Source organism: Hyla sarda, chromosome 8 (genome assembly GCF_029499605.1).
Source record: "Hyla sarda isolate aHylSar1 chromosome 8, aHylSar1.hap1, whole genome shotgun sequence".
Classification (NCBI taxonomy): Eukaryota; Metazoa; Chordata; class Amphibia; order Anura; family Hylidae; genus Hyla; species Hyla sarda.
Genome location: NC_079196.1, coordinates 119934971 through 119958298, shown reverse-complemented (window position 1 = coordinate 119958298; position 23328 = coordinate 119934971). Strand labels below are relative to the sequence as shown.

The 23328-nt window shown below is 44.2% G+C and overlaps 1 protein-coding gene across 1 annotated transcript in view; it reads right to left on the bottom strand.

The window, feature by feature from the left end:
* Positions 1 to 17622, bottom strand: part of LOC130284163 (carboxypeptidase O-like) — a 148298-nt gene extending 130676 nt beyond the window's left edge. Inside the window, exons 1-3 of the mRNA XM_056534245.1 lie at positions 17570 to 17622; positions 9459 to 9573; positions 7716 to 7817 (exon numbers count right to left, since the gene is read on the bottom strand). Coding sequence (XP_056390220.1) covers positions 7716 to 7817; positions 9459 to 9573; positions 17570 to 17607 — 255 coding nt within the window. The 5' untranslated portion in view covers positions 17608 to 17622. The remainder of the gene's footprint in view (positions 1 to 7715; positions 7818 to 9458; positions 9574 to 17569) is intronic.
* Positions 17623 to 23328: the final 5706 nt, after the last annotated feature.

Here is a 23328-nt window from a genome sequence, read left to right as displayed (position 1 = left end):
TTCCGTTTCTACCTAGTACTTTTTTCGGTAAAAATGACAACTTATCTTTATTCTGTAGGTCCATACGATTAAAATGATACCCTACTTATATAGGTTTTGTTTTGTTGTACCTCTGGAAAAAATCATAACTACATGCAGGAAAATTAATATGTTTAAAATTGTCATTTTCTGACCCCTATAACTTTTTTATTTTTCCGCCTATGGGGCGGTATGAGGGCTCATTTTTTGCACTGTGATCTGAAGTTTTTAGCTGTACTATTATAGGACTTATTGATCGCTTTTTATTCATTTTTTCATTATATAAAAAGTGACCAAAAATGCACTATTTTGGACTTTGGAATTTTTTTGCGTGTACGCCATTGACCGCGCGGTTTAATTAACAATATATTTTTATAATTCGGACATTTCCGCACACGGCGATACCATATATGTTTATTATTATTTACACTGTTTTTTTTTTTATGGGAAAAGGGGGGTGATTCAAACTTTTAATAGGGGAGGGGTTAAATGATCTTTATGCACTTTTTTTTCACTTTTTTTTGCAGTGTTATAGCTCCCATAGGGACCTATAACACTGCACACACCTTCCACTCCACGAAAACTAGAAATGAGGACCATGGTGACCGACAACGAGAAGAACATCTTGTCTGCACTGTGACAAAGAAGCCTGAGATATGCGCCCTGCATGGCACCCGTGATCAATCTGGTTGTCAAGCGGTTCCTGAAATGTTCCCCCCATCTGCAAGACATTCTAACAATGGGAAAGAAACTTTGCATGCACTTCAGCCACTCGTACACCGCAAAGCACACACCCCTTGAGCTGCAGCATCAGAACGGCATCCCCCAACAGTCTGATTTGCGACGTTTCCACATGTTGGAATTCCACCCTCCATATGTTGGAACAACTATACGAACAGAGAAAAGCCATCACCGATTTCTTGATGATCCAAGCGGATAGGGGAATCCCCTGTGTAACTTAAATGTCAACCAGTGGCAGCTCATACGTGACACCTGCCGTTTGCTCAAGCCCTTAGAGGAAGCCACATTATTAGTCAGTCGCCAGGATTACGGGATGAACAACGACATTCCACTGCTTCATCTACTACAACACGTGTTGGAAAGGATGGCTGGTCAGGGCACTGGAGACATGGTGCCTACATCTCATGGCCACATGAGCCCTGTGGGGGCTGAACTGGAGGAGGATGAGGGGCACAGTGCAGCACAGTTTAGGTTTCGTGAGATGGGCAGTTTTTCTAGTAATCTGACAGGAGAGGAGGAGCAGGAGCAGCCAGAGGAGCTAGATGGTTATGAGGAAGGCGAGACAGAGGACCCAGACACACCGTGGCAGTATGCAGTGGAGATGAAGGCAGGGAGTCCCTCCGAGTCCAGAGACATCCTACGTAGTTAGCTGGCCGATGCTTACCGGCGACATCGTCCATCCTCTTGCAGGTCTGACTTGGGGGGGCCCTCTGCACTCACCTTCCACTGCCATGGCTGCTGGGAGGGGTGAGGTGGCAGGAGCAGTACCAGCTCCATCAGCAGCAGCCTGAATCTACAGACGCTGATGAGTACCTTTCTTCACCTGCATAGTGAAGCAACTCATCAGCAGCAGGTAGACCTGGAGCAGGACCTGAACCAGCAGGTGGTGGCATACTTTGACATGCCCATGCCAACACACCCTGAAGATCCGCTGGACTTCTGAGCAGCTAAACTTGCGGCAGGGGCCATAGTAACCTCAAGAAGAACTCGTCTGTAAACGAAAAATGTGGAGAGACTTACCTTTGTCAAGATGAATCAGGTATGGATCAGCCAGGATTTCCACCCACCAATGCCTGAGGCAGTGTAGATTTACCATGGTGCCACAACAACACTTCACAAATATGGATAGTGCTAAACATATTTAAGGCAATGCTCCCCAGTTACAGACATTCCTCCACAACAGACCACAAGTAAGTACTGAAGATATGCATTACATAAAACATAACTTTTAACAATATTCTTAGAATAAAATAAATATGTACCCCAATTTTTTTTAAATCAAACAAATGGAAAGGTGTGCAAAAAATACCATGTGCCACCTGCGCCACCAAGTATTGATGTGATGCAAAGAGCTTTAAAAGGTGGAGGGGGACAACATATTTTCCATTGTAACTGGTGAGGGTAAAATCTTCCCCTGTAGGGTCCTACTCTCGCATTTTTTATTCACTTCTTGGCAAGTGTTACTTGCCAAAAAAGGGCAGCCCCACACAGGAACCTCTTCCTATTTCCCCCTACAAACACTGCCATTTCCCAGGGTTTTTAGGTGGAAATAGAGAGAGTTTCCTGTGTGGGGCTGCCTTTTTTAGGGCGAGTAACACTTGCCAAGAAGGGAATTAATAGGGCGAGAGTAGGGCCTTACTGGGGAAGTTTTTACTCCCATCTGCTACAATGGACAATACGTTGTTTCCTTCCATCTTTTCGAGGAATGTGTTACCGTATATAATCGAGTATAAGCCGAGTTTTTCAGCACGATTTTTCGTGCTGAAAACACCCCCCTCGGCTTATACTCGAGTGAACTCCCCCACCCGCAGTGGTCTTCAACCTGCGGACTTCCAGAGGTTTCAAAACTACAACTCCCAGCAAGCCAGGGCAGCCATCGGCTGTCCGGGCTTGCTGAGAGTTGTAGTTTTGAAACCTCCGGAGGTCCGCAGGTTGAAGACCACTGCGGCCTTCAACATCATCCAGCCCCCTCTCACCCCCTTTAGTTCTGAGTACTCACCTCCGCTCGGCGCTGGTCCGGTCCTGCAGGGCTGTCCGGTAAGGAGGTGGTCCGGTGAGGAGGTGGTCCGGGCTGCTATCTTCACCGGGGAGGCCTCTTCTAAGCGCTTCGGGCCCGGCCTCAGAATAGTCACGTTGCCTTGACAACGACGCAGATGCGTCTTTGTCAAGGCAACGGCTCTATTCCGGGCCGGAAGCGCGGAGAAGAGGCGCCCCCGGTGAAGATAGCAGCCCGGACCACCTCCTCACCGGACCACCTCCTCACCGGACAGCCCTGCAGGACCGGACCAGCGCCGAGCGGAGGTGAGTACTCAGAACTAAAGGGGGTGAGAGGGGGCTGGATGATGTTGAAGGCCGCAGTGGTCTTCAACCTGCGGACCTCCGGAGGTTTCAAAACTACAACTCCCAGCAAGCCCGGACAGCCGATGGCTGCCCGGGCTTGCTGGGAGTTGTAGTTTTGAAACCTCTGGAGGTCCGCATGTTGAAGGCCGCAGTGGTCTTCAACCTGCAGACCTCCGGAGGTTTCAAAACTACAACTCCCAGCAAGCCCGGACAGCCGATGGCTGCCCGGGCTTGCTGGGAGTTGTAGTTTTGAAACCTCTGGAGGTCCGCATGTTGAAGGCCGCAGTGGTCTTCAACCTGCGGACCTCCGGAGGTTTCAAAACTACAACTCCCAGCAAGCCCGGACAGCCGATGGCTGCCCGGGCTTGCTGGGAGTTGTAGTTTTGAAACCTCTGGAGGTCCGCATGTTGAAGGCCGCAGTGGTCTTCAACCTGCGGACCTCCGGAGGTTTCAAAACTACAACTCCCAGCAAGCCCGGACAGCCGATGGCTGCCCGGGCTTGCTGGGAGTTGTAGTTTTGAAACCTCTGGAGGTCCGCAGGTTGAAGACCACTGAGGGCGAATGATGAGAAGAGGATGATGAAGGGGGGGGGGGGGGGGTGTGGGGATGATGAAGGGGGGTGGGGATGATGAAGGGGGGGGGGTGTGGGATGATTACAAGGGGATGATGAAGGGGGGATTTGTGGGATGATAAGGGGATGTGTGGGATGATGACAAGGGGATGATGAAGGGGGGATGTGTGGGATGATAAGGGGATGTGTGGGATGATGACAAGGGGATGATGAAGGGGGGATGTGTGGGATGATGACAAGGGGATGATGAAGGGGGGATGTGTGGGATAAGGGGATGTGTGGGATGATGACAAGGGGATGATGAAGGGGGTATGTGTGGGATAAGGGGATGTGTGGGATGATGACAAGGGGATGATGAAGGGGGGATGTGTGGGATGATGACAAGGGGATGATGAAGGGGGGATGTGTGGGATGATAAGGGGATGTGTGGGATGATGACAAGGGGATGATGAAGGGGGGATGTGTGGGATGATAAGGGGATGTGTGGGATGATGACAAGGGGATGATGAAGGGGGGATGTGTGGGATGATGACAAGGGGATGATGAGGATGTTAATGACGGGTCTGGATGATGACAGGGGGGGATGAGGTATTTCCCACCCTAGGCTTATACTCGAGTCAATAACTTTTCCTGGGATTTTGGGTTGAAATTAGGGGTCTCGGCTTATACTCGGGTCGGCTTATACTCGAGTATATACGGTACTTGTCTTAAAAAGGGCGACCCCACACCGGAACCAATCCCTATTTCCACCTTAAAACCCTGGGAAATGGCAATGTTTGTAGGTAGATACAGGGAGAGGTTCTTGTGTGGGGTTGCCCTTTTTAGGGCGAGTAACACTTGCCAAGAAGGGAATTAATAATGCGAGAGTAAAGTCTTACAGTGGAAGTTTTTATCCTCACTGGTTACAATGGACCATACATTGTTCCCTTCCACCTTTTAGAGGTCTTTGCATCACATCAAGACTTGGTGGTGTAGTTGACACATGGTGTTTTTTGTACACATTTCCTTTTGTTTGATGTAAAAAAAAAAATTGGGTCCATGTATTTTATCCTAAGCATATTATTAAAAGTTAAGTTTTACGTAATGCATATCCTCAACACTTACTTGTGTACACTAACACTTTTACAAAAGAGACCGTTTTCTTCTGCCTACCTGCCTCAGCTACTATTTTGATCCTGCCACTCGTCTGATGCCACACATCTGATGCCAAGTTCTCCTTTTTTCACCCACCTTCGTCACTGGGTACTGGTATTGCCAACCACCGCACCACTCTGTCACCACAAACTCCAGGCTGTGTGATTCAGCCACTCTATGCTGCCGCAAACTCGAGGCTGTGTCAGTCAGCCACTATGTGGTCTCCTCATGCTGCCGCCACCTCCATTCTGTGTCATTCAGCCACTATATGATCTCCTCATGCTGCTGCCACCTCCACTCTGTGTGATTCAGCCACTGTATGGTCTCCTCATACTGATGCCACCTCAAGGCTCTGTCATTGTGCTGCCAAGTGTCAATGTGCCTCTCTGCGACAGTAATTTTAATAGCGACGCCTCTGATCTGCATGTCATACTGAATAACAGTATTATTTCACTAACCCAGAACACACCCTATGCGTGTTAGGACAAGGCAAAGTATTCTACACCCCTATTGAGGCTCTCTGTAGGCGAGAAATAGCCATTTTTAATGGAGATTCTTTCAGTGACCGACCAGGGTACAGGAAGAGTGAGCCCTAAACTGACCTTAAAACCACTCTCCCTGCCTACTTGCCCATCCACCCTAAATGGTGGATCGACAACTGGGCTCCGGTCCCTCCCTGAACTAAAGTGCAGGGGCCTAATAAAAACAAATACTAACAAATAGTCGGTCACAAACCAGAAGCATAACGGGAACATAGAACTCTATAGTATAAAGTTCAGAGGACACAGATCAGAGAGTTAGTAGAGAGGACACTATATCAGTGGACATGAACAGAGGACTCAGTGGTCGTGAATAGAGGACACTATAGATATGTGATCATGAACCGAACTCCAAAGATCTGAATAAAGAACTAATAAAATATAGAGTTCAAAACACCAGACAGGAAAACTGATGAGTCTAAACATACTCCAGAACAAAACAGGAATAAACGTAATCCCCTAGAAAAACCTCCAGTAGACACAGGAATAACAAAAATACCCTCTGAGTCCCCACAGACAGGTAAACGGATCTATCGCTAAACAGGAATTATCACAATCCCTCTGAACACCTCCAGTAGACACATAGTTCCCATGGACAGGTAAGAGGGATGCAGAGTTACAACTCAGAAAACAGATACAACAGGATATAATTATAGAACACTGTTAACACTGAACACAAGACAGGATAAATTGCAATCCCTTCAGATCACCTCCAGTGGACACAGGAATAACAATGCCCTCTGAGTCCCCATGGACAGGTATAAGGGATGCCTAAATATACAGGATATAATATAGAACACTGTTCACACTGAACACAAGATAGGAATAGCAATCCCTCGGAACACCTCCAGTAGACAAGGAGTCCCAATGGAGCAGTAACAGGGATCTTACATAGGACACTGTTCACACTGAACACACAAACTGGACACTCCACTCCACTAATGAAATTGACTACTGGCCAGCGGCACACTCCACAGTGTGATCAGAAGCTGACCCAGTAGGAAAACAGAAATATAAAACACATAACTTCATACAAACGGATACAAGAGAAAACACAGTGTGAACAAACACATAGCAGAAAGGATATACAAATCCTAAAACCGACTAAACAAACACAGCTTTAAATTTACTAAGAGCATGCCACATAACATAGGTTAAAACCAGAAAATATAAAGTGCATGCTAAGACAGAGATAGTAGATTAAAAGCTCAAACAAAGAGTGGTTCACCAAGAGCTCCATGTAGCATGTCCAGCATCTTAGCAAGTCAGGATATAATGATGTCAATCACCAGCCCAGAGGCTAGACTGGGAGGACTTTAAATAGACATCATAGGAGCTATTGGTTAGCAAGCAAAAGGCTATTAACTATTCCCTGACCAGGAAACATAAAACTGTTAACACACCGCCAAACCAATAGCTGTGTGTGAACACAGGCAGATACATGACAGATTTGCAGCAAATAAATTCAGACTGAAACTAATTTTGGGGGAAAATTTGGCAAATCAGCCAAATCAAATTTTTCTAAAATTCGTTCATCTCTAATTGCAATATTTATGTGGACTCCCAGAAATCCCTTAGGGCTGTATATTACTGTATATTACCTTACTAAAGTAGTGCCAGACAGATCTATCTACTTTTTTCATATAGTTGTGTTAAATGAGATATAATACTAATGTCAAAGCAAATACAATGTTTATTTTGTGTGGAAATATATTGGCTGTAAATATTTTACTGCATTTTTCATTTGTATGTGAGAATTAAGAATGTTACTATGTGCATTCTTCAGTAATTTTTATGTTCTCATGTTGAAATTAGGATAAAATCCGGGTTGATTAGACTGTTCTCTAAGAAAATTGCTGAAAAGCATCTGTAGCCAGTAATGTGTTAAAACATGTTTGATTAATACTTAGGTAGGAGTATGTTGCCATTAAAATGTGCCCATGTAATCCTTTTGTTATCATGAGTAAGGTAAATTATGTCTGAAACAAGTTGGATGTAACTTCAGAAATGTCTGTGCTCTTTCTTTGTCTCATTCTGATCTTAACTGAAAGTAATCCCAGCCTAAATGTGTTATAGATATATAAGTAAAACCTATACCTAAAGTTGTTTTATCGTGTAAAATCATTGGTATAATTCCCAGTGTATTCACTCCCATTCCTAATCAGTTCAGGAGGCTTGGCTTGGGACAGGGGAGCAGACAGTGTTAAGTTGGAAACAAAACAATTATCATCTCTCTATACAGTACATAGGAAAACTTCATACGTGTACAGTATATAACATACTAGCACCATTGTTATGCTTATACTTTATAAATATGATTTTTATGATATTTATGATATACATAATATAACCAAATCTGTGTCTTCACTTACTTTGAAATAGTAAATTGAATTTTGTTCATGTGTATGTCCCAGAAGGTCTTTGGTTACTACATCACTATATTGATCTTTAATCTGTTCCATCCAGTCATAAATCTAATAAAAAAAATGACAACTTAGTAGTCATCGCCCATTTTGTAAACATACACAAAAAAAACCCTAGATGATGTACCACATAAAAATAACATTAAAATATATCTGTATTATGACTGTGATATTTGAAAGCTTTTCTTTCTCTTTTACACATGAATGTGCAGAGAAACAGTAGAAACAATATTAGACCTCTCCAATAAATGCTAAGGGCAGTCCTTATAGGATTGATACTAAGCTCATAGTCCTGATAACAAGTTTAGGTTTAAAGCTGCTACTTCTGCCATTTTTTTTTTGTACCCACCACCACAGAGGTACTGGGAAAAGCCTGTACCAACAGGCCAGGGGCATCAAAATAACTCTCTGGGCCTAGGCGATAACAGGCTGGCATTATTTAGGCTGGGGAGGGCCAGTAACAATGCTCCACGCCTACCCTGGTAACGTCAAGTTGTTGCTGCTTGGTTGGTATCTGGCTGAGAATAAAAGTATGGGTAACCATATGTGTTTTTATTTATTTATTTATTCATTTATTTATGGGTTCCCTATATTTCATTCTCAGCCAGATACCAACTTAGCTGGAACAGCCTGGCATTGTGTTCACACCTGCTTCTGTCAGTCTTGTATCTTGACCCCTGTTCAGATCTGTTTGTGCTTAGTGCATTTTCGTGTCCCTCAATGAATTGGAGTTTGGGTTTGAAGTTATCTGGTTCATCCTGAGCTTTGCTTTGTCCCTAACAGTTTGCTTTTTATCTAGTTTTGAATTAGTTCTGTGTTTTCTGCTCTTTGAGCGTTTGTGTCTGTTCTTGTCATTCTAGTATTTACATAGTCTTAAGTTATATATTGTCTGTCTTTAGTCTATCCTTGCTCATCCCCTACATCCCTGGATATATCTCACTGTATATCATTCCTAGTTTACCTGTCTTGTTCAAATTATCCTATTTGCCGTTTAACTTTGCTTTATATCTTCAAAATAAAATAAAATTTATTTTTTAACATAGGGAATTCGTTCCCTAACAACACATGCTTTAGGTGCCACTTCTGTATCTTTTTTTTGTGGTACCCAACAAAATTACCAAAAGATAAAAATCAGTAAAGATAAAAGATCAAAACTTATGAGCAGGAGTTAATTTAAAAGAGAACTATCAGCCAGCAAAACTAGCCTGAGGCTATCTCCAACTCTGCCCTAGAGATACATGGAGGGGGCTGTTTCATGCGGGGGATGACATGCTTCGTTTCTGGGGAGAGCTGGAGTCCTGTGCAGGATATTGTGGGGGATCTCAGTGGTTGGATCCACCGCAATCTAAAACTTGTCCTGTTTCCTATAAGGCATAATTTACTGACTGACATACATTATACTTACTTTGAAGACTGTGATAGGTCAATTGTACCCCCTTCAATAAAGCCCTCCGCTAGTGATAGAGCAGTGTTAAAAAAAGGGAAAGTATACATTTTTGTACAAAAGGAGTTTAGCACAAAAATCTGTTACTCCTGTATGCGAGTTGACATACCAATTTACTGAATACAACATACATCTTGGCTTATCTCTACACATCCTCTAACAGCTCTCTAAATCATTAAAATTGCATTGTCATGGCAATTGTTTTTCCCCACCAGTTATCTCTATGTATATTTGAACCTCCTACTTACCTCAGTCATTGGGTGATAGATTTCATAATTATAGGTTTCCAGTGATAATCGCCCGATGCTTTTCCTACTCATACTTGAATTATCTATTAGCTTCTGCACATCAGAAATCATGATCCTGGTAAAAAAATAAGTATTTCAAAATCATTAAAAAGGTATTTTCTACTTACCAAAAAGATTACATTTCTAGGTTCGCCTCTGAAGAGAACCTTTTGGAGATATCTTTGAGATCATCTTAGTTGAAAATTTCTTTCTGACATACATGCTTGCTCTAATAAAGTGGTTGTCCAAGAAATACCATTAAATGGGCACTATCAGATCCCAGAACTTTTTATATGTTGTTAATAATGACAATTAAAGAACTATTTAATAAAATAAACGCCTCCTGAAAAGCCCACCTCTAGGGATCACCATATGTACTGGGACACTAACCAGTCTTGTAGCAGCATCAAACTTGGCCAAGAGTTACTAGAGATTACTCATGTACAAGGCTGCATGAGCAGGCACATGTCCCCTACCCTTGAGAAGATTTCTAACACTGTGAGCTAATTAAAAGAGATATTATTGTAATAAATATAGGTGTTAGAGGCATAAAAATAAGATGTACCTGTCAGAATTAGGTACAGAATAATTTTTTTTTGTGGGATCTGACAGGTACGCTTTAAAGCGAACCAGACACATTGAACATGTGTTATAGAGCTGGAGGATTGGAGCAGATTGATATATCATTTTATTGACATATATATCACTTCATTGACACTTAAGCAGAATGAGCAGAGGTTTAAAGGGAACCAATCATCAGATTTTACCCTATATAACGCTTGGCAAAGCGTTATATAGGGTTAAATCTTTATTTTCACCATTCCCGGGGGATGCTCCTGCCCCCAGGGATGGTGAAGATATGAAGTTATACTAGTCACCGCCGCCGCCGTAAGTAGTCACCTGGGCGGGGAGCTCTTCTCACCAACTCCCGTTCTTCGGCCAGGAGCGACGCCCCCTCCGCTTGATTGATGGGCAGCGTCATCAGTCTGCTCCGTCTGTTCAGTGAGCGGAACGATGACGTGGCCCATCAATCAAGCGGAGGGGGCGTCGCTGCCGGCCAAAGAACGGGAGTAGATGATTGACATCTTATCCTCATTATATCCTGACATGCTGCTAGCTTGCTGCGTCCATGTGGCTAATGGAGGCTGGGTGAAACTCTTCTTGTTTGTGCCTTTTTATCTACTATATCGGTTTTAGCATGCATTTTGTAGTTTCAGGTTTTAGCCATATTTTGGCATGCTCTTAGTAGATTTTAAGCTATGTTTGTTTAGTTAGTTTTAGGATTTATTATCCTTTCTGTTACTTATCTGTTCACACTATATGTGAGTATGCTCTGTATGTTATCCCTGTTTGGTGTCCTGGTTCTGTGTTCCAGTGTGTACAGCGTCCCATATTTATATTCTGTTTGGTTGATCTGATCTTGGTCCTTTGTACTTGTACCTGTTCAGTGTGAACAGTATCCAATCTGGCATCCCTGTTTCTGGTCCATGGGGACTTGGAGTCTACTGGACATTCCTGAGGGATTGTGGTTTCCTGTCTTGTGCTCAGTGTGAACAGTGTTCTATATTTATATCCTGTGTATCTAGATATCCCTGTTACCTGTCCATGGGGAATCCGGGGAATAGAGAATTAGTACAAGATATCTCTGTGCTACAAGGTGTACTCTGGGAGATTGCGTTCTAGTATCACATTATCACATAAGACATTCCTGTTTCTACAGGAGGTTATCTGGGGGATTGCGATAATTCTTGTTTAGCTATAGATCCCTGTTTCTGGTCCATGGACTTGGAGTCTATTGGACATTCTGGGGGATTATGCTATATTCCTGTCTGTTCCTATAGTCTGTTGACTTATACGTTTTCCTGTCTGGTGTTTTGAACTCTATTTGTGATTAGTTCTCTTGAGTTTTGTACATGTCTACTTATTTATAGTGACCTCTGTTCATGACCACAGATCTATAGAGTCCTCTGTTCATGACTAATGATCTTTAGTGTCCTCTGTTCATGTCCTCTGATGGTGTCCTCTGAACTTATATGCTTTAGTGTTGTATGTTCCTGTTAGTTTTCTGGTTGGTGACCGACTATTTATTAGTGTGTGTTTTTATTAGGCCCCAGCACTTTAGTTCAGGGAGGGACCGGCGCCATGCTGTTGATTCACCGTTTGGGGTGAGCAAGTACACAGGGAGAGATGGTTTTAGGGTCAGTTTGCGGCTCACTTTCCCTGTCCCCCGGTCGGCCCCTAACAGCAGCACTTATAATGGCTGATCTGATCGCCCGCAGCATACAAATATTCGTTGACGGCTTTTTCTTGTTGGAGCAGGCGGTCGAACATTAGGAGTGTTGAATTCCAACTTGTCAGGCTGTCGCAAATCAAGCGCCTCACTGGCATGTTGTTTCGCCGCTGGATATCTGACAAGTGCGCCATGGCCGTGTAGGAACACCTGAAATGGCCACACACCTTCCTGGACTGCTTCAGGACATCCTGTAAGCCTGGGTACTTGAGCACAAAGCATTGTACAATCAGATTACACACATGTGCCATGCACGGCACATGTGTCAACTTGCCCAACCTCAATGCCGCCAAAAAATGTGTTCTGTTGTCACAAACCACCTTGCCGATCTCCAGTTGGTGCAGAGTCAGCCACTGGTCCATCTGTGCGTTCGGGGCCAACAGGAGCGCTGGTGTGGTGTGACTCTCCGCTTTGAGGCAAGTCAACCCGAAGATGGCGTGACACTGCTGCATCCGGGATGTGGAATAGCACCTGGAGAGCTGGGGGGGGGGGGGTGCCGGTGATGTGGAGCAAGACGCAGCAGTGAAAGAGGACTCGGCCGAGGATGTTATGGAAGAGGATGGAGTAGGAGCAGTAGAGGAGGTGGCAGCAGGCCTGCATGCAAGTCATGGCGGTGTCACCAACTCCTCTGCAGAGCCACGCATTTCATGCTTGGCAGCCATCACCAGGTTTACCCAATGCGCAGTGTAGGTGATATACCTGCCCTGACCATGCTTTGCAGACCAGGTATCAGTGGTCAGATGGACCCTTGCCCCTACACTGTGTGCCAGACATGCCATAATTTCCTTTTGCACAATGGAGTAAAGGTTGGGGATTGCCTTTTGTGCAAAAAAATTTCGGCCGGGTACCTTCTACTGCGGTGTCCCAATGGCTACAAATTTTTTAAAGGCCTCATACTCCACCAGCTTGTATGGTAAAAGCTGGCGGGCTAGCAGTTCCGACAAGCCAGCTGTCAGACGCCAGGCTAGGGGGTGACTTTGAGACATTGTCTTCTTGCGCTCAAACATCTCCTTGACAGACACCTGACTGTGGGCAGATGAGCAGGAAATGCTCAATGTGAGAGACTGAGAGGCGGATGGTTGAGAGCGGGCAAGGAGGGCAGCAGTGGTTGACCTGGCTGAAGATGTTGGACCAGGAGGAGGATGGCGGCTTTGACTTTGTGTGCTGCTTGTACTGACGTGTTGATCCCATAGGCGTTTGTGATGTGACATCATGTGCCTTCGCAAAGCAGTTGTGCCTAGGTTGGTGTTGGACTTCCCACGACTCAGTTTCTTCTGGCACAGGTTGCGAATGGCCTCACTGTTGTCAGAGGCAGACACGCAAAAAAAATGCCACACTGCTCAACTCTGCGATGACGGCATTCTGGTGGTGGCAACAGCATGCGTTGATTGGCGTCCCGTCTGGCTGACCCCGGGTGCCGATGCATGCTGTCTGACTGTGCCACTAGCTCCTTGCGACGACCTCCCCCTGCTTCCAACTCGTCTCCTCCTCCTCTCTGTCTCCCCATCTGAACTTTCCCCCTCTTCTTCTCTTCTAGCGGGCACCCACGTGGCATCCACGGACACATCGTCATCATCAACACCTTTACCGCTATTTGACACCTCAAGAAAGGAAGCAGCAGCGGGTACAACATCATCATCACACCGTACGTCCATGTGTGTAATGTTGCCTGACTGAGACATATCCCTGTTAACTACATCCTCTGGCAATAATTGTTGCGCATCACTCAAACTGATGTGTAAATAACTCCTCTGACGGATCAAGTAAAGCTGCTGTGGTGCTAGTATTGGTGGTGGCGGCAGGTGGGCAAGTGGTAGGATGAGAGGTGCCCGAAGCTAAGCTAGAGGAGGAGAAGGACGGTGTGTCAAGGTTCCGAGTGGAAGCTGTAGTAGATTGAGTGTCTTGTGATAGCCAGTCAACTAAGTCCTCAGAACTTTGGAGGTTCAGGGTACGTGACCTCTGAACACTGGCCATTCTAGGGCCAAAGGGAATCCCAGCACCCCGACGGCCCCTGTGGGGTGGCCTTTCTCTCCCTGTCATTTTGTTGGTTAAATTTGCACAAGTGCCACACCAAAAGTGATTTGCACTAGGGTGGCACAATTTGCCCTGCAGGCAAAAAAACTGGCAACTGTGACGTGAACTGACAGTGACGACTGATTTTATTTAACAGCCAAAAAAGGTATTTTTAAAACATTTGCACAACTGTCACACCTAATGTGATTTGCACTAGGGTGACACAATTTGCCCTGCAGGCAAAAAAAATGGCAACTGTGACGTGAACTGACAGTGACGAATGATTTTATTCAACAGCCAAAAAAGTTTTTTTTTTTTTTTATTCGCACAACTGTCACACCTAATGTGATTTGCACTAGGGTGACACAATTTGCCCTGCAGGCAAAAAAAATGGCAACTGTGACGTGAACTGACAGTGACGACTGATTTTATTCAACAGCCATAAAAGGTATTTTTTTTTAATTTCCACAACTGTCACACCTAATGTGATTTGCACTAGGGTGACACAATTTGCCCTGCAGGCAAAATAACTGGCAACTGTGACGTGAACTGACAGTGACGACTGATTTTATTTAACAGACAAAAAAGGTATTTTTTTTAAATTTGCACAGCTGTCACACCAAATGTGATTTGCACTAGTGTGACAATGAGCAAAAAACTTGCCAATGGAGTTCCCCTATTAAGCAGTGGTCCCCAACCAGGGTGCCTCCAGCTGTTGCAAAACACACGGACTGATATATTTCAGCCCTTTGAATACTGTAGTAGTTACTTGCTTGAAGGAACTTAAGTTTGATTCTGGAGTACCCCTTTTAACCAGCGGTTCCCTCCCAACCAGGGTGCCTCCAGCTGTTGCAAGACACACTGACTGATATCTTTCAGCTCCTTGAATACTGTAGTAGTTAGTTGCTTGAAGGAACTTAAGTTTGATTCTGGAGTACCCCTTTTAACCAGCGGTTCCCTCCCAACCAGGGTGCCTCCAGCTTTTGCAAGACTCACGGACTGATATCTTTCAGCCCTTTGAATACTGTAGTAGTTAGTTGCTTGAAGGAACTTAAGTTTGATTCTGGAGTACCCCTTTTAACCAGTGGTTCCCTCTCAACCAGGGTGCCTCCAGCTGTTGCAAGACACACAAACTGATATCTTTTAGCCCTAAAAAGGTCTTTTCTGGGTGCTGTCCTTAAAGCAGATGTTACACTAGTGCTTTAGAAGTAAAGTGGACCCTGAATACAGCACCTAGCAGCAACCTAGCTATCGCTTTCCCTATACAGCAGGAGCAGCTTCTCTGACCCTCCACTTCCTAAGCCTGCAGCATGCTGAATGAGGGTAAAATGGCATCCGTGCAAGAGGTAGGAGGGTCTGGAAGGGATGGACTGCTGCTGATTGGCTGTAATGTGTCTGCTGACTCTGACTCACAGGGTCAAAGTTTACTGCAATGTTAAAGTATAGGGGGCGGATCGAACTTCACATATTTTTGCCCGGCAATGCGAACGCGAACATGCTAAATTCGCCGGGAACTGTTCGCCGGCAAACAATTCGCGACATCTCTATCAGCCACCATACGGTCTCCTCATGCTACAAGAACATGAAAACAAGCACTACTGTGTGGGGTATGAGCAAATCAATGAGTATTAGGAATGTATGGTGTTGCCCAAAGTTGGGTATTCATGTAAAAGAGAATAAATATATATATCCACCTCAACCCCTAGCCACGTAGGCAAAACAGCCTCTTTGTTGGACTCCAAATAATAATGAACCCAAAGAAAAAAGGAGCTACTCAAAAATTATAAGTGAAATATAAAATATAAACTTTATTTAATGATATTATTAAAAACATAGTGCAATATGTTAAAAAGGAGGAATACGGCACAGACAGGCGGCAAACCTGGGACAATGGCAATAAATGTGCAAATACTGCTAAATCTCATTAAATTTATGTATACAATTACTGAGGCAAGGGGGTACAGTAGATACATATGCTGGCACTTTAACTGGAATTGCACTTGCAATGTTTTTAATAATATCATCAAATAAAGTTTATATTTTACATTTCACTTGTAATTTTTGAGTAGCTCCTTTTTTCTTTGGGTTCATTATTATTTGGAGTCCAACAAAGAGGCTGTTTTGCCTACGTGGCTAGGGGTTGAGGTGGATATATATATTTATTCTCTTTTACATGAATACCCAACTTTGGGCAACACCATTCAGCCACTATATGGTATCTTCATGGTTCAGCCACATCCAAGCTGTGTTATTCAGCCACTATATGGTCTCTGCATGCGGCCAACACTTCCACGCTGTGTTATTTGCCACTGTATGGTCTCCTCATGCTGCCAACACCTCTATGGTGTGTCATTCAGCCACTAAATGGCTGATGGAGGTGATGCCATCTCCAGGCTCTATCATTGTGCTGGTCTGCAGCAGTGATTCTAAAAACGATGCCTGTAATCTGCATGTCATTCTGAATAGCAGTATTATTTCACTACCCCAGCACACTCCATATGTGTGTTCGAACAAAGCAAAGTGTTCTACACCCACATTGAGAAGAGAGAAAGAGACAAAGCGCTCCACTGTGAAGAACAGTATTAAACCGGACGGGCCCCAAAGGCAAAGAGACTCACCGGATCCAGTTGTGCTGATTTGAGGCACAACGCTCGTAGGAGTATGTGTGGAAAGTCCTTTCGGATGGTTGTGTGGGTTATCACTTTGGACTGCAGCTATACCCGCCCTTGCAGCAGCGTGGGGATATGGGAACTGGTTTGTTGCACCAACCAGTACAAAGGAAGGGAATTTGCAGCACTGTCCACAACCAAGATGGATGAATATTTTGCTTTATTAATACATGTAACGCGTTTCAAGGACGCTCTGTCATCTTCTTCAGACAGATGTCTGAAGAAGAGGACAGAGCGTCCTTGAAACGCGCTACATGTATTAATAAAGCAAAAGATTCATCCCTCTTGGTTGTGGACAGTGCTGCAAATTACCTACCTTTGTACCGGTTGGTGCAACACACCCACATTGAGGCTCTTTATAGTCGAGAAATAGCTGTTTTTAATATAGATTCACCACAAATAAATTCGGATTGGACCACATTTTAAATCAAATTTTTCAAAAGTTCGCTCAAGTAGCTTTTTTAAAAAAGATCTTATCTGGACATTCTACGATTATCCATTGTGCACCAAGATTTTCACTAAATAATTTTATGACAGAAATAGCTTGCAAAGAAGCTATTTACAAGGAGGACAAGTGCTTGCTGTCTGCTCCAACTAATGGAAGGTAGCATTCCTATACTACAGATGGATAACTTTCCCTTCTGGAAGAGTTCCTGTCTCTCTATTATTCCCAAGTCATGTTGCAAGGATCTTTAAATGGGTATTCCAGCTGTACACATGAATCTCTGGTGCTCACATAGACAATGAATGTGTGCAAGTTCACACACTGCTCCATTTAGCATAGAGAGTCAGGCCATTCTTGAATTTGTGGTGGGTAACAGAGTTTGGATCACCAATGATCAGGTGTTTATCCCCTATCCTGTGCATAGAGGATACATTTTTTGTGGCTGGAATAGAATTGTAGTGAGGAAAAATTCAACTCAAATGTAAAATGGAAGTCCAAATGTTGGAGTACGATCTAAAAAGTAAAATTCTACAAATAAAAGCATTTTTTATACCATAAAAGGTAAAGGTAACTGTCATGTTAAACTACCATCTAATTAAAAAGGAATATTACTTTTAGTTGAAATTTGCAGTATACAGTTGTTTAGTAAACATACCTAAATGGTATATTTTGTTGCAGAAGGTTCTCTTTCATCTGCTGCACATTGGAAGATTGGACACGAACATGTATTTCTCCTCCAGGATATATTTCTTGTATGAGATCAGGCTTCCACAGGTCAAGCTAGATAAATATAACAAACAAACAAAATTATTTTGTTAGAGAGAAACTGGCTCTCAAGGACAAAAAGTGGATGTAAATGTGATGTGATAGTATAAGTGTGAATGGGAGATAGTAAGTAGCCTAAAAACTTCCAAAAGTATATATGTAGTAAAGAACTATGGGTTAAAAAATGTGAATTAAAATGTGACACATCACTGAGGAAGAACCCAGGAGGCCCGAAACGCATCTGATGTCGAAGTGAACCCACGCCACACTTCCAATCAACCACCCTGCCAGAGCCTCACAGCCTACCATTCATCCTGAGCATCATCAGAGTGCGCACTTCTCCAAGAGGACCCGTACAGCAAGGTATCCCGCACGCCAAGATAATGATCACCAGCGGGGCTTGTCTGTCTCACAGCAGACTTCACCGCTTGAAGGAAGAACACCGGTGCTACTTGCGGGGAACCGAAGATGGTTGACGTCCTTCCTCCGGATCCAAAGGGTAGGTGAGTGAACCGAATTACCTTCTTTGCCGACCGCCGTGTCGTGCTGCAGGGTCTCACCCACCACTATTACCATCACTGTGGAGGCTGTCTGGGAATATCTACAATAACCACAGCTCGTACCACAACAACCAAGTGGGCGCAGCAAGTATCTAAATTCACAGGGTGCTGCTACAGTAAGTATATCAATATACAACATTATATCACATAAGAGAAAAGGGGATGTACCAAAAAAGCGCACATCCACTATAGAAGTACAATTGAAAACATAATTTTATTTTATTAATTTAACACACATGATTAACCCCTTAAGGACCGAGCCATTTTATACCTTAAGGACCGGAGCGTTTTTTGCAATTCTGACCACTGTCACTTTAAACATTAATAACTCTGGGATGCTTTTAGTTATCATTCTGATTCCGAGATTGTTTTTTCGTGACATATTCTACTTTAACTTAGTGGTAAAATTTTATGGTAACTTGCATCCTTTCTTGGTGAAAAATCCAAAAATTTGATGAAAAAAATGAAAATTTTGCATTTTTCTAACTTTGAAGCTCTCTGCTTGTAAGGAAAATGGATATTCAAAATATATTTTTGTTGGGTTCACATATATAATATGTCTACTTTATGTTTGCATCATAAAATTTATGAGTTTTTACTTTTGGAAGACACCATAGGGCTTCAAAGTTCAGCAGCAATTTTGAAATTTTTCACAAAATTTTCAAACTCACTATTTTTCAGGGACCAGTTCAGTTTTGAAGTGGATTTGAAGGGTCTTCATATTAGAAATACCCCATAAAAGACCCCATTATAAAAACTACACCCCCTAAAGTATTCAAAAAAAACATTCAGTAAGTGTATTAACCCTTTAGGTGTTTCACAGGAATAGTAGCAAAGTGAAGGAGAAAATTCAAAATCTTCATTTTTTACACTCGCATGTTCTTGTAGACCCAATTTTTGAATTTTTGCAAGGGATAAAAAGGAGAAAATTTTTACTTGTATTTGAAACCCAATTTCTCTCGAGTAAGCACATACCTCATATGTCTATGTTAATTGTTCGGCGGGCGCAGTAGAGGGCTCAGAAGGGAAGGAGCGACAAATGGTTTTTGGGGGGCATGCCGCATTTAGGAAGCCCCTATGGTGCCAGGACAGCAAAAAAAAATCACATGGCATACCATTTTGGAAACTAGACCCCTCAGGGAACGTAACAAGGGGTAAAGTGAACCTTAATACCCTACAGGTGATTCACGACTTTTGCATATGTAAAAAAATATATTTTTTTTTTTTACCTAAAATGCTTGGTTTCCCAAAAATTTTACATTTTTAAAAAGGGTAATAGCAGAAAATACCCCCCAAAATTTGAAGCCCAATTTCTCCCGATACAGAAAACACCTTGCATGGGGGTGAAAAGTTCTCTGCTGGCGCACTACAGGTCTCAGAAGAGAAGGAGTCACATTTGGCTTTTTGAAAGCAAATTTTGCTCTGGGGGCATGCCGCATTTAGGAAGCCCCTATGGTGCCAGAACAGCAAAAAAAAAAAACACATGGCATACCATTTTGGAAACTAGACCCCTCGGGGAACGTAACAAGGGGTAATGTTAACCTTAATACCGTACAGGTGTTTCAAGACTTTTGCATATGTAAAAAAATATATATTTTTTTTACCTAAAATGCTTGGTTTCCCAAAATTTTTACAATTTTAAAAAGGGTAATAGCAGAAAATACCCCCCAAAATTTGAAGCCCAATTTCTCCCGATTCAGAAAACACCCCATATGGGTGTGAAAAGTGCTCTGCTGGCGCACTACTGGTCTCAGAAGAGAAGGAGTCACATTTGGCTTTTTGAAAGCGAATTTTGCTCTGGGGGCATGCCGCATTTAGGAAGCCCCTATGGTGCCAGGACAGCAAAAAAAAAACACATGGCATACCATTTTGGAAACTAGACCCCTCGGGGAACGTAACAAGGGGTAATTTGAACCTTAATACCCTACAGGTGTTTCACGACTTTTGCATATGTAAAAAAAATATATTTTTTTTACCTAAAATGCTTGTTTTCCCAAAAATTTTACATTTTTTAAAAGGGTAATAGCAGAAAATACCCCCCAAAATTTGAAGCCCAATTTCTCCCGAGTACGGCGATACCCCATATGTGACCCTAAACTGTTGCCTTGAAATACGACAGGGCTCCAAAGTGAGAGCGCCATGCGCATTTGAGGCCTAAATTAGGGACTTGCATAGGGGTGGACATAGGGGTATTCTACGCCAGTGATTCCCAAACAGGATGCCTCCAGCTGTTGTAAAACTCCCAGCATGCCTGGACAGTCAACGGCTATCTGGCAATACTGGGAGTAGTTGTTTTGCAACAGCTGGAGGCTCCATTTTGGAAACAGTGGCGTACCAGACGTTTTTCATTTTTATTGGGGAGGGGGGTTGTATAGGGGTATGTGTATATGTAGTGTTTTTTACTTTTTATTTTATTTTGTGTTAGTGTAGTGTAGTGTTTTTAGGGTACAGTCGCACGGGCGGGGGTTCACAGTAGTTTCTCGCTGGCAGTTTGAGCTACGGCAGAAAATTTGACGCAGCTCAAACTTGCAGCCGGATACTTACTGTAATCCTCCGCCCATGTGAGTGTACCCTGTACGTTCACATTGTGGGGGGGGAACATCCAGCTGTTGCAAAACTACAACTCCCAGCATGTACGGTCTATCAGTGCATGCTGGGAGTTGTAGTTTTGCAACTGCTGGAGGCTCCATTTTGGAAACAGTGGCGTACCAGACGTTTTTCATTTTTATTGGGGAGGGGGGCTGTGTAGGGGTATGTGTATATGTAGTGTTTTTTACTTTTTATTTTATTGTGTGTTAGTGTAGTGTAGTGTTTTTAGGGTACAGTCACACGGGCGGGGGGTTCACAGTAGTTTCTCGCTGGCAGTTTGAGCTGCGGCAGAAATTTTGCCGCACCTCAAACTTGCAGCCGGATACTTACTGTAATCCTCCGCCCATGTGAGTGTACCCTGTACATTCACATTGGGGGGGGGGAACATCCAGCTGTTGCAAAACTACAACTCCCAGCATGTACGGTCTATCAGTGCATGCTGGGAGTTGTAGTTTTGCAACAGCTGGAGGCACACTGGTTGTGAAACACCGAGTTTGGTAACAAACTCAGTGTTTTGCAACCAGTGTGCCTTCAGCTGTTGCAAAAGCTACAACCCCCAGCATGTACGGACAGCGGAAGGGCATGCTGGGTGTTGTAGTTATGCAACAGCTGGAGGCATACTACTTTGGCTGGGGATGCTGGGGATTGTAGTTATGCAACAGCTGGAGACACACTGGTTTGCTACTTAACTCAGTGTGCCTTCAGCTGTTGCAAAACTACAACTCTCAGCAGTCACCGACAGCCAACGGGCATGCTGGGAGTTGTAGTTATGCAACCACCAGATGCACCACTACAACTCCCAGCATGCACTTTAGCTGATTGTGCAAGCTGGGAGTTGTAGTTACACAACAGCTGAAGGTACACTTTTACATAGAAAGAATGTGCCTCCAGCTGTTGCAAAACTACAAGTCCCAGCATGCCCATAAGGGCATGCTGGGAGTTGTGGTGGTCTGCCTCCTGCTGTTGCATAACTACAGCTCCCAGCATGCCCTTTTTGCATGCTGGGAGCTGTTGCTAAGCAACAGCAGGAGGCTGTCACTCACCTCCAACGATCCAGCAGCACAGGTCAGTCCCTCGTCGTCTCCGCCGCCGCCGCTGCTCCTGGGGCCCCGATCCCAACAGGGGCGCCGGGGATCGGGGTCCCCAGCACCCGGGGTGCACGTCCCGCACCCGCTCACGTCCTCCGGAAGAGGGGCGGAGCGGGTTGCGGGAGTGACACCCGCAGCAGGCGCCCTGATTGGTCGGCCGGTAATCCGGCCGACGAATCAGGGCGATCGTGAGGTGGCACCAGTGCCACCTCACCCCTGCAGGCTCTGGCTGTTCGGGGCCGTCTCTGACGGCCCCGATCAGCCAATAATTCCGGGTCACCGGGTCACTGGAGACCCGATTGACCCGGAATCCGCCGCAGATCGCTGGACTGAATTGTCCAGCGATCTGCGGCCATCGCCGACATGGGGGGTCATAATGACCCCCCTGGGCGATATGCCCCGATGCCTGTTGAACGATTTCAGCAGGCATCGGGGACCGGCTCCGCTCCAGATGGTTGCGGGGGGCCGGTAAAACACATGACGTTCTCATACGTCATGTGTCCTTAAGGACTCGGAAATGGAGACGTATGAGAACGTCATGTGTCCTTAAGGGGTTAAAGCAAAAAAAGGACATAAAAACTATACAGGTTTATATGACTAGAAGCATATGTAACAGGGGGAGAGTGTATATATTATTGTGCACTTTATTCTGGGACCTTGTTTAGGGCTATGTGACTCCATCAACTATTATATATTGTGCGGGTTTCCCAGGAGTGGTATCCCCCCCTTGTTAGGGGGTCCCCCCTCTTTACAGTGGTCTTTGTGCCTTTTTAATGGTTTTTATGTCCTTTGTTTGCTTTAATCATGTGTGTTAAATTAATAAAATAAATGCATGTTTTCAATTATACATCTATAGTGGATGTGCGCTTTTTTGGAATATCACCTTATGTGATTTCAATTTCCACAGCTACCCCCTCCAAACTCAAGTGCGAATATTGGCATGAAGACCACTTCTATAGGGCACACATCAGTTAGCACTGCGGGAGTGGGAACTTCTTGCGGTTCCAGTGCTTCACTGACTTTATCTGAACTTACTTTTCCTTCTGTTGCTATGGATTACCATTAGAGATGAGTGAGTCGAAGCAGACGAACCTGAATTCGTTACGAAATTCATGATTTATTCGAATGCGAATATCGCCGCAATTCTATCAGCATTCATTGACCCCTGTGATGTCACAGCCTTATATAATCCGCAGCCATTTTGCGGCTGCTCATTTCATGCTATATACACTGCAGAGATAGGACGGACTGCGTGTCTATGTGTGTTACACAGAGACGCTGAATTGATTATACCACAGCGTTCCACTGCCAACTGCTAGTCACATCAGCGTTGTGGACAGAGAGAAGTGCAGTGCTTGTTGTCACTGAGAAGGATTTTGACGCCAGCCATTAAGCTCCCAGTCACTTCAATC